The sequence below is a fragment of the Ascidiella aspersa genome, chromosome 4 (genome assembly GCF_963924565.1).
Source record: "Ascidiella aspersa chromosome 4, kaAscAspe10.2, whole genome shotgun sequence".
NCBI classification, from domain to species: Eukaryota; Metazoa; Chordata; class Ascidiacea; order Phlebobranchia; family Ascidiidae; genus Ascidiella; species Ascidiella aspersa.
In genome coordinates, this window is record NC_139450.1 from 30,725,355 (window position 1) to 30,739,318 (window position 13,964).

General features: G+C 35.7%; 2 protein-coding genes across 2 annotated transcripts; both read right to left on the minus strand.

Moving 5' to 3' along the window:
- Positions 1–1,026: 1,026 nt before the first annotated feature.
- On the minus strand, positions 1,027–8,217 carry LOC146157449 (EGF-like repeat and discoidin I-like domain-containing protein 3). The gene is made up of 9 exons (XM_083388215.1): positions 8,103–8,217; positions 7,338–7,502; positions 6,496–6,615; positions 5,857–5,940; positions 5,064–5,183; positions 4,403–4,516; positions 3,094–3,246; positions 2,445–2,635; positions 1,027–1,307 (listed from the first exon to the last, which is right to left on the minus strand). The coding sequence occupies exons 1-9, from the start codon at positions 8,164–8,166 to the stop codon at positions 1,170–1,172; spliced, it is 1,149 nt and encodes a 382-aa protein (XP_083244341.1). The 5' UTR covers positions 8,167–8,217; the 3' UTR covers positions 1,027–1,169.
- Positions 8,218–9,354: 1,137 nt separating this feature from the next.
- On the minus strand, positions 9,355–13,460 carry LOC146157450 (uncharacterized). Its single transcript, XM_083388216.1, has 5 exons — positions 13,259–13,460; positions 12,752–12,882; positions 11,847–12,117; positions 10,833–10,945; positions 9,355–9,768 (listed from the first exon to the last, which is right to left on the minus strand). The coding sequence occupies exons 1-5, from the start codon at positions 13,458–13,460 to the stop codon at positions 9,355–9,357; spliced, it is 1,131 nt and encodes a 376-aa protein (XP_083244342.1).
- Between the last annotated feature and the right edge of the window lie 504 nt (positions 13,461–13,964).

The following is a 13,964-nucleotide window of genomic DNA, read 5'->3' on the forward strand; positions in this document are numbered from 1 at the left end:
AGAAATTAAATAAACGACGAAACACAAGTCATAAATATTAATACTTTATGTGGCCTACCGGTCTTCTATCCACAATATCAGCGGCGTACATGTAGTGTGCTGCACAAAGTTGTTATTTTAATTGAGACGAATTTACACTTTTGTTATTGTATTTATTGTAATTTTACTTTGTTTACTAGATTGTCTCTTTGGTTTACTATGGATTGCGTTTGTTTTACTAGATTGCCGAAAAACCTTTTTGCTTCTAATTGCCACAAATTCTTGATTAAACCAGTTTAAAGCGGTTCTAACCGTTGTTTGTTAAAAAATGCAGTAAATTCCCCATAAAAATTTGGATAGTATAGAACAAGATAGGCTAGTTGTGTTCTTCACAGATAGTTAACGATTCTATTCTTGTAACACTGAACGCTATATTATTGACGTTTTGCAAGTTGTGAAAAATAATTTCGCTTTTTTACTACTGTATTGGAATAAGTAATGTATTAAGTTGTGTTTCGATGATCAAATTACGAACAGCGGTTATAACTTTAATTTACTTAAGTTGCAATAATTTAAATTACTTTTCTGCAATAGGAAATTACAAAAGTTATTAGGCTTTGCTTACGGTACTGCATCCCCAAAAGTCAACGCAAGTTATATGAACGTATTTCGGAACTTTTTCGTCAATTCGACATTTTTTTTTCATTTTTTAATAGGCCTAATACACATTTTTTAACTAAACCGTGTGTATACTTTCTATCGGAAATGATTACGAAAAAGCTTTCTTGAACGATATAGTCGGAAAAGGGCCAGGCACCACAACGACAGTAGTGATGTATTTCGTTGCGTTTCGATGATTAAAATACGAAGAGCGGTTATAACTTTAATTTACTCAAGTTGCAATAATTTAAATTTCTTTTCTTCAAAAGGAAATTACAAAAGTTATTAGGCTTTGCTTACGGTACTGCATCCCAAAAAGTCAACGTAAGTTCTATGAACGCATTTCGGAACTTTTTCGTCAATTCGACAGTTTTTTAATAGGCCTAATCCACATTTTTTATCTAAACCGTGTGTATACTTGTTATCGGAAATGATTACGGAAAAGCCTTCTTGAAAGATAGACAAACGATATAGTGGCCGTACACGGAAATACCAAAACTTTACAATAAGAATAGAACAAAGTGAAGATTTTAGCATGTCAGGTATTCAAGGCGCAGGCTTGGGTATTTGTGGAAGGTTTCCACTGTAAGTCTCCAGTAACGGGCGTCAACCGGGACAGGGAAGCGGTTGGTCTTGATGGTGTCGGTATCACTGTTTCCGAGAAATACCTGCATGAGAAAAAATGCGTTTTTTTTTTAAAAACATTATTTCCTAGGCATATTATGTCTTTTTTTACTTAACTTTTTTGGTTAGGTGAATCGTTACAAGAAGGAAACATCAAACGGTTTACCTTTTTTGGTGAAAAGAAACTACGACATTGTCAATTATTTGGGGAAACTCGAAATCGCTACTCTTTTTATTTGGGGTAAAACCGATAAATTGTTACTACTCTGGGGAAAATCCCGAAATCGTTCATTTTAAGGGAAACCCAGTAATCGTTACTTGTTTACGGAGTGGTTAAGCCCGAAATTTGTTTTGAGGGGGAAATTCACAGGTTGTTCCTCTTTTTGAGGGTGGGGATCCTCAAAATCGGTATTAAATCGTTGTTTATTTCTGAGAGGAAGGAGAAATCGTTACTTTATTGGCGAGAATCGAAAAAAAAAACGAAATCGTTGGTACTTAGAGAAAAACAATTAATAAGGGAGACTGACATGTTACTCGTGACTTTGAATTATCGAATAAAACGTGTATGCAATGTGTATATTATTGTATCTATTCGTGCCGAAGCTACATTACGTTACTTCCTTAAATGATAAAAACGGTCTCGTTCTGCGATTTTTAAAGGAAAGTTGTACTTTTGTCTCGGTCACTGCGGATGAAATGAACAATGGCTGCTACATTTCGCAGAAATCTTTTCACGTTTTAATTCACTTTGTTTAATTTTCAACAAATATGTTTAAGTATGTGCTACAGACGTGCAAAGCACAAACAAAATATTAAGGTGTCTCACTATTCTCGTGTGAAAAACTTTCGTTTAAATAGTAATATTGTGCAACACTACTAAGTTTTTCAACATTCTATATCACATATGGCTCATAAAAATTCGTACTTAAACACTACAATTGGTGTTTATGCATTACCGATTTCTTACTCAAAAGCCATATAGTCGACTAAAAAAACATTGCTTCATTAATATGACATCACTTTCCGAAAAGTGTAAAGAAGGATTATTACTTTATGACAGGTTTGGAAATCACTGGTTCTAATATTGTCCAATATTCCCAGCGTTTTCCAAAAATTCCATCTATACACCTACAAGTTAATTAGTTTTACGGGGCGGTCATAACCCTGGGTAAACGACTTACGATATCCTGGCCGACCGAGTTTTGAATATAGTGGAATGCCGTCCCATCGTTGGAATACGATACTTTGTAGCTGGTCACCCACTGGTCGTTCCCTCTCGGGTCTTTTTTGTTCGACCTTCCCTGGGTCACTACTCCGTAAATAGACAATTCCCTTCCAAAGTCGACTTGAAGCCACGCACCTGCTTTCTTTCCTACAAATAAAATATTAATTATTTAAATAAAATGTATTGCATACATCCATAAACGGATTTGATTCAAACTCAAATATTAGCTTTTCGTCGTTAAAATTGCTAACTGCTCTCCGCAATAATTGCATTACTTGTAAAGTACCAAGTCAAGCGAATAATTTAGGCGTGTAGGCGTAAGAACAAAATTTTAAACTTAACAGATGACTAAAAGTTTTAGAATCAAACTAAAATTTTAGTATTAATTCTAGTAATTTTTGCGGTTTTAACGTTGACGTATTGTGCCGTTGTACGCCAATAAACTTAAAAAAACAGTAGTTTGTTGGCCACTCAATGAATGTGACATTGCATTAGAACATCATAATTCGTGAAAAACAAAGTTAGGAAATCGGATAAATACAAGAGTTTTAAAAAAAATGCTTTTTAAGTACATACAAATACCTCCGAGGCCATTAGAAACTCACCCTTTCCAGCCCACGCAGCGGCATTAGAGCCAACGGGTATTTTGTTTAGACGTCCGTTGGGTGGGGCTAACGGTGGTCCCCAATTAGACGAAGCAGTCATTTGACCGTCGGTTACAGAGTCGTTGCTTACGCCCGAATAGCAAGTAGAAATATCTGTACAAAAATGGCGCTTGAACACAATGTTTCTTAAACCATGGGCCGCGAACAAAAATTGAATTGCGGCGCCGTTTGATCGCCGACTGCTGTAATTCATAGGTTAGATTTAGGGAGATTGTTTTTTAGCAAGATTGCTTAAAAATTTACAAAAACTCTATCAGCAATACGAATACATGGCTAATATTTATTAAATTTAAGCTTATTGGACAAATGTCTTAAGCTTTTTTGCCTTCCAATAAGAGAATTGGGTATGTCCTAAGCTTCGCTTAGTCTTAATGTTTGGATCCTAACGAAAACCAACGTTGAGGAACACTAAATGAACAACTCGCATCTGCGGCGCAATCGAAACTAGTTTTGATACGCATTTTACTCCTTGGGTATTTGTTTCGCGATGAATGTACAAAAATAAGTGTCCTGCCTAATCAAGCATGAGTTTCGTTTTACACAAGGTTTTCATGCAGATTTGTTACTAGAGGGGTTAATTACAATACCATGCAACCCTTTTTAATACCTAACAGTTTTCTATTTATTTGGTATGTAACATTAGTTAGGTTTCAGTACTTCTATGTTCGTTTGTTAGATAAAAATAGATATAAAGGATGTTTTCGATGCAGTGTTAAAGTATTACTCGTAATCGAGCGAGTCTACTAGTTTTAATAGTTTAACGTTTAATTTTAATGACAAGGACTATAGTTGGAATTGACTTGCCATATTTATGAATGGGACTTGACTTGTGATTTATTCAAAGCGACTTGACTTGGACTTAAGTCATTTTACAAATGACTTGACTTGGACTTAAGTAATTTCACAATCGACTTGACTTGGACTTAAGTAATTTCACAAATGACTTGACTGGGACTCAAGTCATTTCAACACGACTCATTTACAACATTTTTTTAGATATTTTTTTTTTTTTTTAGATAGATTTAAATTTATTTCGGAACAACGGTACCATGCATGCAAAATTTGAAATAATAAAGAAGCGTCCGTAGTTCCCAGGGGGCAGCGAAAGATTCATTATTTTTTCATATAAAAGAAAGAAAGCAATACGAATTAAGATAGGCTACAACAAAAAGGCTATTCGTAAATACAAAACCAAATACATTATATTAAACACAATTAGCTTTACATTTGAAAACTTATTGCAACTTACCTGCATTGCAGGTTTTTCCCGTAAACTGGTCGGAGCACTGGCAATGAAAATCGTTGGGTCCGTCACTGCACGTGCCATCGTTTAAGCACGGGTTGCTGCGGCAGGTGTTTGTATCTGCAAAACACAGAACCACTTGCAACAGGATTTCCTCCCAAAGCTGGTTAGCCGGCGTCACGCATCTTTGTATAATCGGTCACGAAAACTCGAACTAGCTGCCAGGTATTTGCGAGAAATCATATGGCGGGATTTCTTTAATTAGCGGCAATGTTTTGCGGAAACACATTTCAGTTGACGACTAGACACGATTGTTGTTATATTCATTTTAACCTACATTTAAAATAACATACACAGTGAAAACAATAGATTAGCCTGTTTTCGGTATGGTTTAGCATGAACAAGAGACAGTTTTCGTTAATTCTCACTAATACTGAGACAATTATTTGATATAAATAGTAAAAAAAACTGTAGCTGTGGTTTCGAGAGACCGTTGAAGAACTTTCAATTATCATTCCGATCCCTTAAACACCTTAAAAACACAAGTAACATTGCTTAAATTCATATATATCAAAAGTCAAAATCTCTCACCACCACTTTGTATAATCTTCGTCCTCCAATCCCAACTTAGCTTGCAAAACATTTTACTTAATAGTAGAGCTCTTACCGAACTGGCACAAGTCTCCGGCCATGTGTGGTGGACACGAGCAGTAAAATATGTTGACGTCGTCGATACAGGTTCCACCGTTCATGCAATGCGAGCTGTGGGTAGGACAGGTGTTTCTGTCTGTTAAAATGATAAAAAATGAAATTCACCAACTAAAAAAAATATCATGACCAGTGGTTCTCAACCTTTTTCCTTTCGTGGCCCATTTTCGTTGCACAAAAATTCTGTGGCCCAATAATGTTTACGAAAGAACAAACTATAAAAAAGGTTTAAAACAAAAAATAGAGGAGGATATAGCACAGATTATTTATTTAACCTTGCATTTGTGAGGTACTTGCTTCTGAACAATAAATTTACGTGCATTTACTTTCCTTCTCAATTCCTCCCCAATCCATTATTCCCGTAAAATTGATTATAGTGGTACAAATAAAACTAACTTTTTTAATAAATCTTTTTTAAATTGTTGTGTGGCCCACCAGTGAGTCATGGCCCACTGGTTGAAAACCGCTGCACTAAACAATGGGTTATTTACTTTTCTGGTCCCTAACAGTGGGAAAACATAAGATATGGGTGGCAATCATTTTAACAGCCTCGGTTTTTACGTTGTACAATGCACTGGTGAGTTTTTAGTGGTGATGTAAGAGTCACAGCTAAGTCAATTGCACACAAGTTAGGTCCAAATCACGTAATTTTTAAAACAATAAGTAATTCGAAGCAAGTAATTTATAAAACAGCGACAAGTAATTTAAGTCAAATCGTAACGCACATATAAGTGTGTGAAATCTTTACTCACTGTCTGGTATGCTTGCGGGATCTGTGCAATCTACCGGGCCGGCAGAGTCTGGTTTAAGATAGAATACTGTTGCTGACACTGATCCTGGAAATATAAAGCACTTGAAATGAAGCTTTCGAGTGTAACACTTGAAATATCCCCTGGTACTATGTTTTAAGTTTGAACTAGAAATGAACAATATTAAAGTATATGCAGTTTTTATGGATGACATTAGACGATAAACTTAATTTTACTCTGCCAATTGCGGTTTTTTAATATAATTCCTGCTAACAACAAAACTAAGACATTATATTATAAATATGCTACGGTTACCAGCTCTGCCTTAAACATTTCATTTTCCTTGAACTTATAAACGAGCTTGTTCAATTCACCAAGTCACAATGCCTATATAAAAAACGTGAGGTTTCGTTTGTCAATATACTTTTAAATTTGAAGTATGTTAATTGGGTACACTGTGCACGGATCTGCAACGTAGCTTGGTAATGAATTACAAAGCCAAATATCAAGTATATTAATTGCGAATTTGGGAACTTAAGTATAATTTGGGTATAAAAGGTAACATACGATTAAAGCGCTTTGCCGTGGTGCTTGAAATATTATTGCAAAAAAGGTTGGGAGGTACAAAGAAAGTTTACCCACCGATTAAAGAGAAGGATGGACCGTCTGATGTACAGGAGTCGCTCCTTATTCCGTGTTGCCATCCTCCTACGTAAGAACCTTGAACTGGGCCCCGATGAACAACGAACAGACCTCCGGCCTCTAAAACATATTTTTGTTAAATAAAACAAAAAATATTTTTTTTAAATAAAACTGAAAATTCTAAAGAACCGAAACACAGTGTTATAATGACTACAATGACTAGACTTAACTTCCATTTGACTTGACTTGACTTGACTTAAGACTTTTAGAAAAAAGACTTGACTTGGACTTAGATAATTGAGTAAAATGATTGGGTTGAAATTAAGTGTTTTCATTTAGCATTTTATTATAAAATTGAATTTGCACGTAAAAGCATTAAATTGTTACAAGCTGTTTTTTGTTATTTTGAAGTTGAACTATTGCTCATGATCGGACGAATTTACCAATTTTAATGGTTTATCGTTTTATTGTATATTAGTGGTTTGACTTGGAGATGACTTGCTCTAATAAGGACTTGACTTGGGCAACTGATGACTTGGACTGGGAATTGACTTGTTATTTTTAGAAAATACTTGACTTTGACTTAAATTATTTCACAAATCACTTGACTAGGACTTAAAACACTGCCGAAAAACAAGCACCATTTGCAAATCTGTGAGGAACAGTTAAGGTAAAAACATATCGACTAACTTTGAAGAGCGAAATGCATTTAGAATAAGAACCTGAGTTTTGATTTTATTCAGCTAATTGTGACAGTTTGTTAGTCGTTTTAAATCACGATCAAACTAACTTCTTTATTTAGAAAATGTATCTTGAATCATTCCAATTATATAAAAGTGTACCTTTTCTTATCTTTCCGTCGTAAATTGCGGCAACGCAGATTCTCGAAGAGTTGGTGAAGGTTGTTGTTCCACACAGCGGCGGCATTCTAATATTGCCGCAAGTGCTTGGACAAATCACTCTTGTAATTTCTGCCGACAGTTCTCCGAATGTCCAGCTGCAATCGACTGTCAATAAATAAAATTACAATGAAAACTATATTTTGTTTTATATAGGCCACGTTTTGCAAACTTTTTTTTTAGCTAGCGCACTTTAAAAATGACAAATCGTTTTACATCCCACCAAGACAATAGAATCAAACAAAACCACAGTTCCTTTATGTAAAGCAGTGGTTCCCAAACTTTTTCTTAAATATTTCGCGGCACACATTTAACAGAACAACAATAGAGTAATGTTACAATCGCCCTTAACACACGACAAATTTTTAATGGATAGTGCGTATTTAAGTATAAAATACTTGCGTGTATGCCTATTGGTAATAAAACTAAATTATTTCCGAAATTACAAAAAGTTTCGCGGCACATTTGACAATCTCTCGAGGCACACTAGTGTGCCGCCGCCCACAGTTTGGGAATCACTGATGTAATTTGCAAAGTCTGTATTTTGCATGTTATTCTGCATGACTATTTGTTATGCGAAAGCTATATTCGAAATTAAAAATAATTGCCGACAGAACAGTAGAAAAATTCCCACTTGTGCGCCACGGCATGCAGTTTGAAATCCACTGGCTTAGAACAAAAAATTATATTGATTGAATTTTGACTTACTTATCATGCCATCGCTAAATGAACACAAGATTACAAGACAGCAGAATATTGCAGCTATCTTCATTATGTGTCACTGCTGGTGTTGTTAGTTGCAAATCAAAGAATCTTGTGCAAATAGATTTAAACCAGCACAAACAGTTAAATAGTGCACATTTGTATTACTAAGAAGCTGTCAAACATACACAAGCAAAAATGCCGTACTCTGTAAGATTTACAACAAGCTTTTGCTCTTATTTACTAGTTTAACCAGGTATCAAGAAAGCCGCTTTACAAACCGCAAATTAGAAACACGCAATCTGTGTTTTAGACATGCCCTGTCGCAAATCTGACACAGATTTTCGGCTTAAATAGCGCCGTTGTATGTTTTCATCCGCTGGGCACGACTGTCAACAAATCGGTAAGTTGAAGCTTGATTTGTCGGTTTGTCGGCTTTACTAAATTGGCAAGTGGAAATGAGGCAATCGGTGGACAGGATTTACAGCTTAATTGGTGACGTATAACACAGATACGGAAACAGCCCTAGCTTTGAAATTGCTATTGGGGTTGCCTATATTTAGAACAGAGTTATTCAAATAACACGTTTAAATCAAAGTGGTTTTCACGCCAGAAACCTCCGTAGGTCGTTTGTTAATCGAATACCACACCCTTAAACTTTGAGTTTTAATAGAAGTGCTTTGGTAAAGTAATCGGTTTGAACATCGAAAATACATCAATAAACATGTTTTGTTCAGTAGGGTGATTAATGTCGATATAAATTACAAAAAATAAAAATAATGTACCCAAATATATCTAATTTTTTTATAAAAGTTATATTTTGAGATGAAACGAACGGAGGAATGTGAAACACAATTTTTGTGAAGAACCACTAATCTATATATTGTCGATATTTTAAAAAGATAAAAATATTGGTGCAATTCGAAGATTGCTTTGTAGATGTCAACCATAACAGACCATAACAGAGCTACAAGCTATTTAAAAATCAAATTATTTATTTATGAACGGTAGTAATATAATTATAAGTTTTACAAACGCATCAACAAAAGTGTAACGCTCAACAGTGATTATATATACAAAACAAATGCATAGTATATTAGCCTGAAAGCTAATGTATAAAACGATTTTTTCTTAATCGCAATTTTGGTATATTGATACCATAAATAAAACTTTATCAAAGCATAAATACAATGAGTGAAACACTATAGGAAGATTTGTTCTTGGGTATAAAAAAAAACAAGCTAGGAAAGGTCTTTTTTTAAAGATTTACAATGATCTGAAAAAGCAAAATGGCCGTTAGCAGGGCAACAGGGGCACGAAACGAAAAGGCGCTATTGCGGCAGCGGTAATACAATAATTCAAAATCGACGTTGCCAATCTTTTTCCCGGCCCGACTGTTTGGCTCGTAGCCTGGTATTTCTTCAGGTACGTATGGTTGCCCGGCGGGTCTGGTAGGCTTTCTGGTGGGAAACTGTGGCCTGGCTGGTCTTTTGGTTGGAAACTGTGGCCTGAATGGTCTTTTGGTTGGAAATTGTGGTCTATTGGGTCTTCTGGTTGGGAATTGTGGCCTTGATGGTCTATTTCCGCCTGAAGAGCAACCCGCATTGCTTCCTGGTTTGTTATTGGAGGTTTTTCCTCCACACGCCACTGTTAGTTGGCCGACACCGCGCCCCTTGAAGATAAAAACATGTGCGTTCAGCTGTATTGCAAAAGCAGGTTTTAATTAACTTTCTTTTTTAAGACATATTAAAGTTTTGTACCTTTTATAGAGTTTGTCACCAATATAAAGGAAAATTTATTTAGATGCTGGTTTTGGTCAGGTAACAGATGTCAATCGTGAAGTTAACAAATACTTAATAATGCATAAATGGTGCGATTTTGTGAGCAGCCTTTAAGATGACTGTAAAATATCTCGCTATATGAACTCCTACTTCCGTGTCATTGCAAAACCCGAGTGTTAAATCCGCGATTAAAATAGAGCAATTGATGCGAAACCGTAGGCGCATGACCTTATATGACCACTCTCTAAGCATCGTGAAATTAGTTTGGACTGTTGACATAAAAAGCTTGTGATGTGTTTCATTTCCAAATCACATGACTGAATCCAACTCGGTTCTAATTCGGTCAATCCGTATGACAAAATCTTTGGCTATAAACTGTTTTAAACTAATCTGCACTAAAGGATGGTTTTGAGAAGGTCCTTGCTCAACTAAGGCATTGAACTTGTGTCATAATATTAAAACTAACTCAATAATATGCACTATAAAGACCATCCCGCCGTTGTGAGACACAACGCGCTAAATCAGCGATACCGTAGGCTGCCGTTAAACTTGGATTTTGACCATCAACTGTGCTTTACAACACAAACTCAATGGTTTTGAAAGCAAAACAAAACGATAAATTGCTTTAAAACCTTGGAGCATAATGGTTGGAGGTTGTAGTAAGACCTAGTAAGAATTACAAAGCCCATGCAAAAATAGGTATCATTTTAAACGTTTCGAATAATTCTTTATTCATTTTCAACATCAAGATCTATAGACGTCAAAAGCACAGGATGTAGGAAGTGAATGAAGAGCTATTCGAAACGTACAAAATGACACGTACTTTGGGCTTTGATATTGCTATTACGACTTTAAAACCTACTATTTAATTTATGTCACAACATGATTTTGCACTAGAAAACAAGATACAGTCGGCGAAGTCAATTGAATGACTTTTATCGCTTTCCCAGCCCACCTTAAGTTTTGAGTCGCGAACCGCTTTGCTTCTAACCACTTCCACATCGAAACAGGTGGAGTAGACGTCATTGGCGCTGTTAAACTGCCAAATCCAAACGAAGGTGTAATTTCCTGTAATACAGGTGAATTCATTTTAGGCCCAGGGGTCCATGAAGGCCAAATTGAAATATTACTGCATATCTAAGAAGTAATCAATTTTTAAAGAAAAGAGTTTAATTAAAAATAAAACGTTTAAGCACTGTATTTAGTCTTCATTTTATCATCAGCATATTTAAGTTTGATTGTGACGTTAATTTATGACGTCATTTTTTTTAATGTCTTGCCTACCGTGGTCCACGCGAAGCAAAACAAATTAGGGGTCCGCGGTAAAAAACGTTAATAGGTTTAAACACATACATACTTCGGGCTTTTCAGGTTTTATTTCAGTAAAATTCAGCTGTAATACTGTAGTTGTACAGGGTTAAAATTTATTTGTTAGATGGGCAGTTCGACTCGATGACCGTAAGGTCATTTTGCTGTCCTTGTGTTATTCTTTATGCGATTCTTTTGAATGTTTGCAAATAAGAACAAAAATAAATTGAATCTTGAATCTTGTTAGATCAAATATTTTGACACTGGCTTTGACCGTGCGACCACAAAACATAACTCAGTGAGTTGTAACGCAATTTCTGTTGAATGCAGCAAAAAACTGTGGAATTGGTGTGTTTGTAATTCGACCAGTGGCAGACTGCGTTTTACAACAAATGTAAAAAAAACATTTTGATTCACAAAATGAAGCGGAAGTAGTGCTTTCCCAAAAAACAGTAGGCTAGAGGCTCCCTCAAACGATGCATTACAGAACATAGAAAAACTGCTTTACAATATTTTTTACAGCTTAATAACGAATATAGCCTAATTTGAAGGAATTTAAAAGGGTCAAATCACACAAAACACACATTTATTGTTCTTAACCACCAAACCAATGGGCGTGTGTTTTTTGAGATTTCAAGCGACAATACTAAAAAGTGTTTACCTGTTTTCAAGTTAAACGGAACGTTGAAACTGTACGTGCCCATCGCCCTGTCCGTGTTCTTACAAAAGTTGGGCGCATTTTGAAAACCTGGTTTCGGGTATTTGCTGGGACTCGTGTTGGCCGAACCGAAGAGGGAAATCCCCAAGTCGGCGACCGTGTGCTTTTTGTAGAAGTCCAGGTTCCGGTGGGTGTCGGTGCCGGGCCTTCCCCGGTAAAGGAAGTTGCCGTGGTCGGGAATATAAATGTTGGTGCAAGTGTCGGCGCCGTGGTTCTGGATAAAAGAATGTGTCGAACTTCTAAACCTGTTTCGCATTTTAATTTCAAGACCTATATCAGACATATTGTAGCGACGACATGCCAAACGTTTGTTACAAAAGTATTTTTTCTTGTCTTGCCCTTTTCCTTGTGTTTCGTTTACGTGTGTCGTTTACGTGTGTCGTTTTAGTGTGTCAAAGCTCAGTCTTAACTGGACACGCGGAATAAAAACATCTTCGCTACAATAGAACACTTAACTTGTAAAGTACATAAAATTATCATTTTAGACGGTTTCGTTTCGCATATTTCACTTAAACTCAACACTTAGAAACATTTATTACATGTTAAAAAATAACGCCTTTGCCTTTAAAGAGATTTTTTTTATATTTGATGTTCTAAAATTATTTATTATATATATATATATTTTTTCATTATATATATTATATATTATATATATATATATATATATATATTTTTTTTTTTATATTTTGTTTGTAACATGGATTATAGTTTTTTTGTCGTTTGTTTACAAAATTTACGAAATTATTTTTCTGCTGATGTATACTTCTCACATTAATATTTTTTTGCCGTTTGTTTAAAAAATTGAACAGAACCATTCTTTAATGCGCTGTGTTCGCAAACCATCTCACCTTCATGGGGTGTGCGAGTACGACTTGCTGACCTGGAAAATAAACCGCCTTTGGATACTCGCTGCTGTAACTCGAATCGGAGATGTCCGACTTGCAAGGCTTGCTGCCACTCCCGGGCCGCGTGTCGTATCCTATGTAAAACAAAGCCATTTTTTCTGACATTCTAAAGTTTTAAACTTTTTACTTTATGTATACTGTTTTCATATGTTTTTGAATTTTTTTTATAATTTTATTATTACTTTGCTATATATATGTAGTTTACGTTACTTATAGCAACTGACGATGCCAGTATAGGCGAAATATATATCCCGTGAAAAAATGTCTGTTTCTGGTTTTACTCGCGTTTTTAAACTTTAAGTTTTTGTAATTTTCGCATTTACCCAGTTAAAACAGCAAAAACAACAGAAATGGTCTCTTACCCATTTCGTAAAGGAGCTGGCGGGCCGTATGATATTCATTGGCGGCCCATCCCTGATTTAAACCTACAGACTTTTAAAAGCGACTTACCCGTATCTTGCCCGAAGCTGTTTTTTGGCGTGTACTTGGCCCCATCTCTGGGAAATCCCCTGCAGGCATTGGGGTCCCAGTCCCCGGCGTTCTTCACTGCGTAATCGGTGCAAGCTATCCAACTGTGGCCGATGATTTGCGTTGAAAGTGCGATTAAAAACAACATGAGCAGACTAAATTTCGCATCAAAGTTCATTTTCATGATTATTTACTCTTAACGTAGATATCGATTTTGAATTGGAAGCAACCAAATCCAAATACATTAAATAAGCAATTGACTGTACGGCGATGGCAGTAATGATTATACAAACAAATTTAACCAAAGTTTTACCAATACATCTATAGCTTTCTAAACTCCAATTCCTCGTCCTGGTGAAATTCGTTTGTTGAATTGCTTATAATTCTACAAATTTCGCATTTAATATAGTACCATCGGCAAGAAAGTTAGAGGAAACGAACCTTGTAACCTCTGCAGTGGAAATCGTGAAATTAGTTGGCCTAACGCCATGTTAAGCTTGTGATGTAATTGCTCGCCAAGTGACCTAGAAAAGTCAGCTTGGTTTTATTTCCGTGTAGTGACATAAATGCGTTTAACTCTTGGCCTCAACTTTTACCAAAAAAGGTATTTTTTGAATCCCACATGACCATCTTAGGTATCTCTGCAGCCCACTAACGCCTAATTATCGACTTAAATTTAATGACACCT

Coding starts and splice junctions, on each gene's coding strand:
- LOC146157449 (XM_083388215.1), bottom strand. CDS start 8,166: ATGAAGATAGCTGCAATATTCTGCTGTCTTGTAATCTTGTGTTCATTT. Junction 2,636..3,093: donor CGCTGCGTGGGCTGGAAAGG/GTGAGTTTCTAA, acceptor TTTTATTTGTAG/GAAAGAAAGCAGGTGCGTGG. Junction 1,308..2,444: donor ACTCGGTCGGCCAGGATATC/GTAAGTCGTTTA, acceptor TTTCTCATGCAG/GTATTTCTCGGAAACAGTGA.
- LOC146157450 (XM_083388216.1), bottom strand. CDS start 13,460: ATGAAAATGAACTTTGATGCGAAATTTAGTCTGCTCATGTTGTTTTTA. Junction 12,118..12,751: donor TACTCGCACACCCCATGAAG/GTGAGATGGTTT, acceptor TCTTTTATCCAG/AACCACGGCGCCGACACTTG. Junction 9,769..10,832: donor TTCGCGACTCAAAACTTAAG/GTGGGCTGGGAA, acceptor TTTATCTTCAAG/GGGCGCGGTGTCGGCCAACT.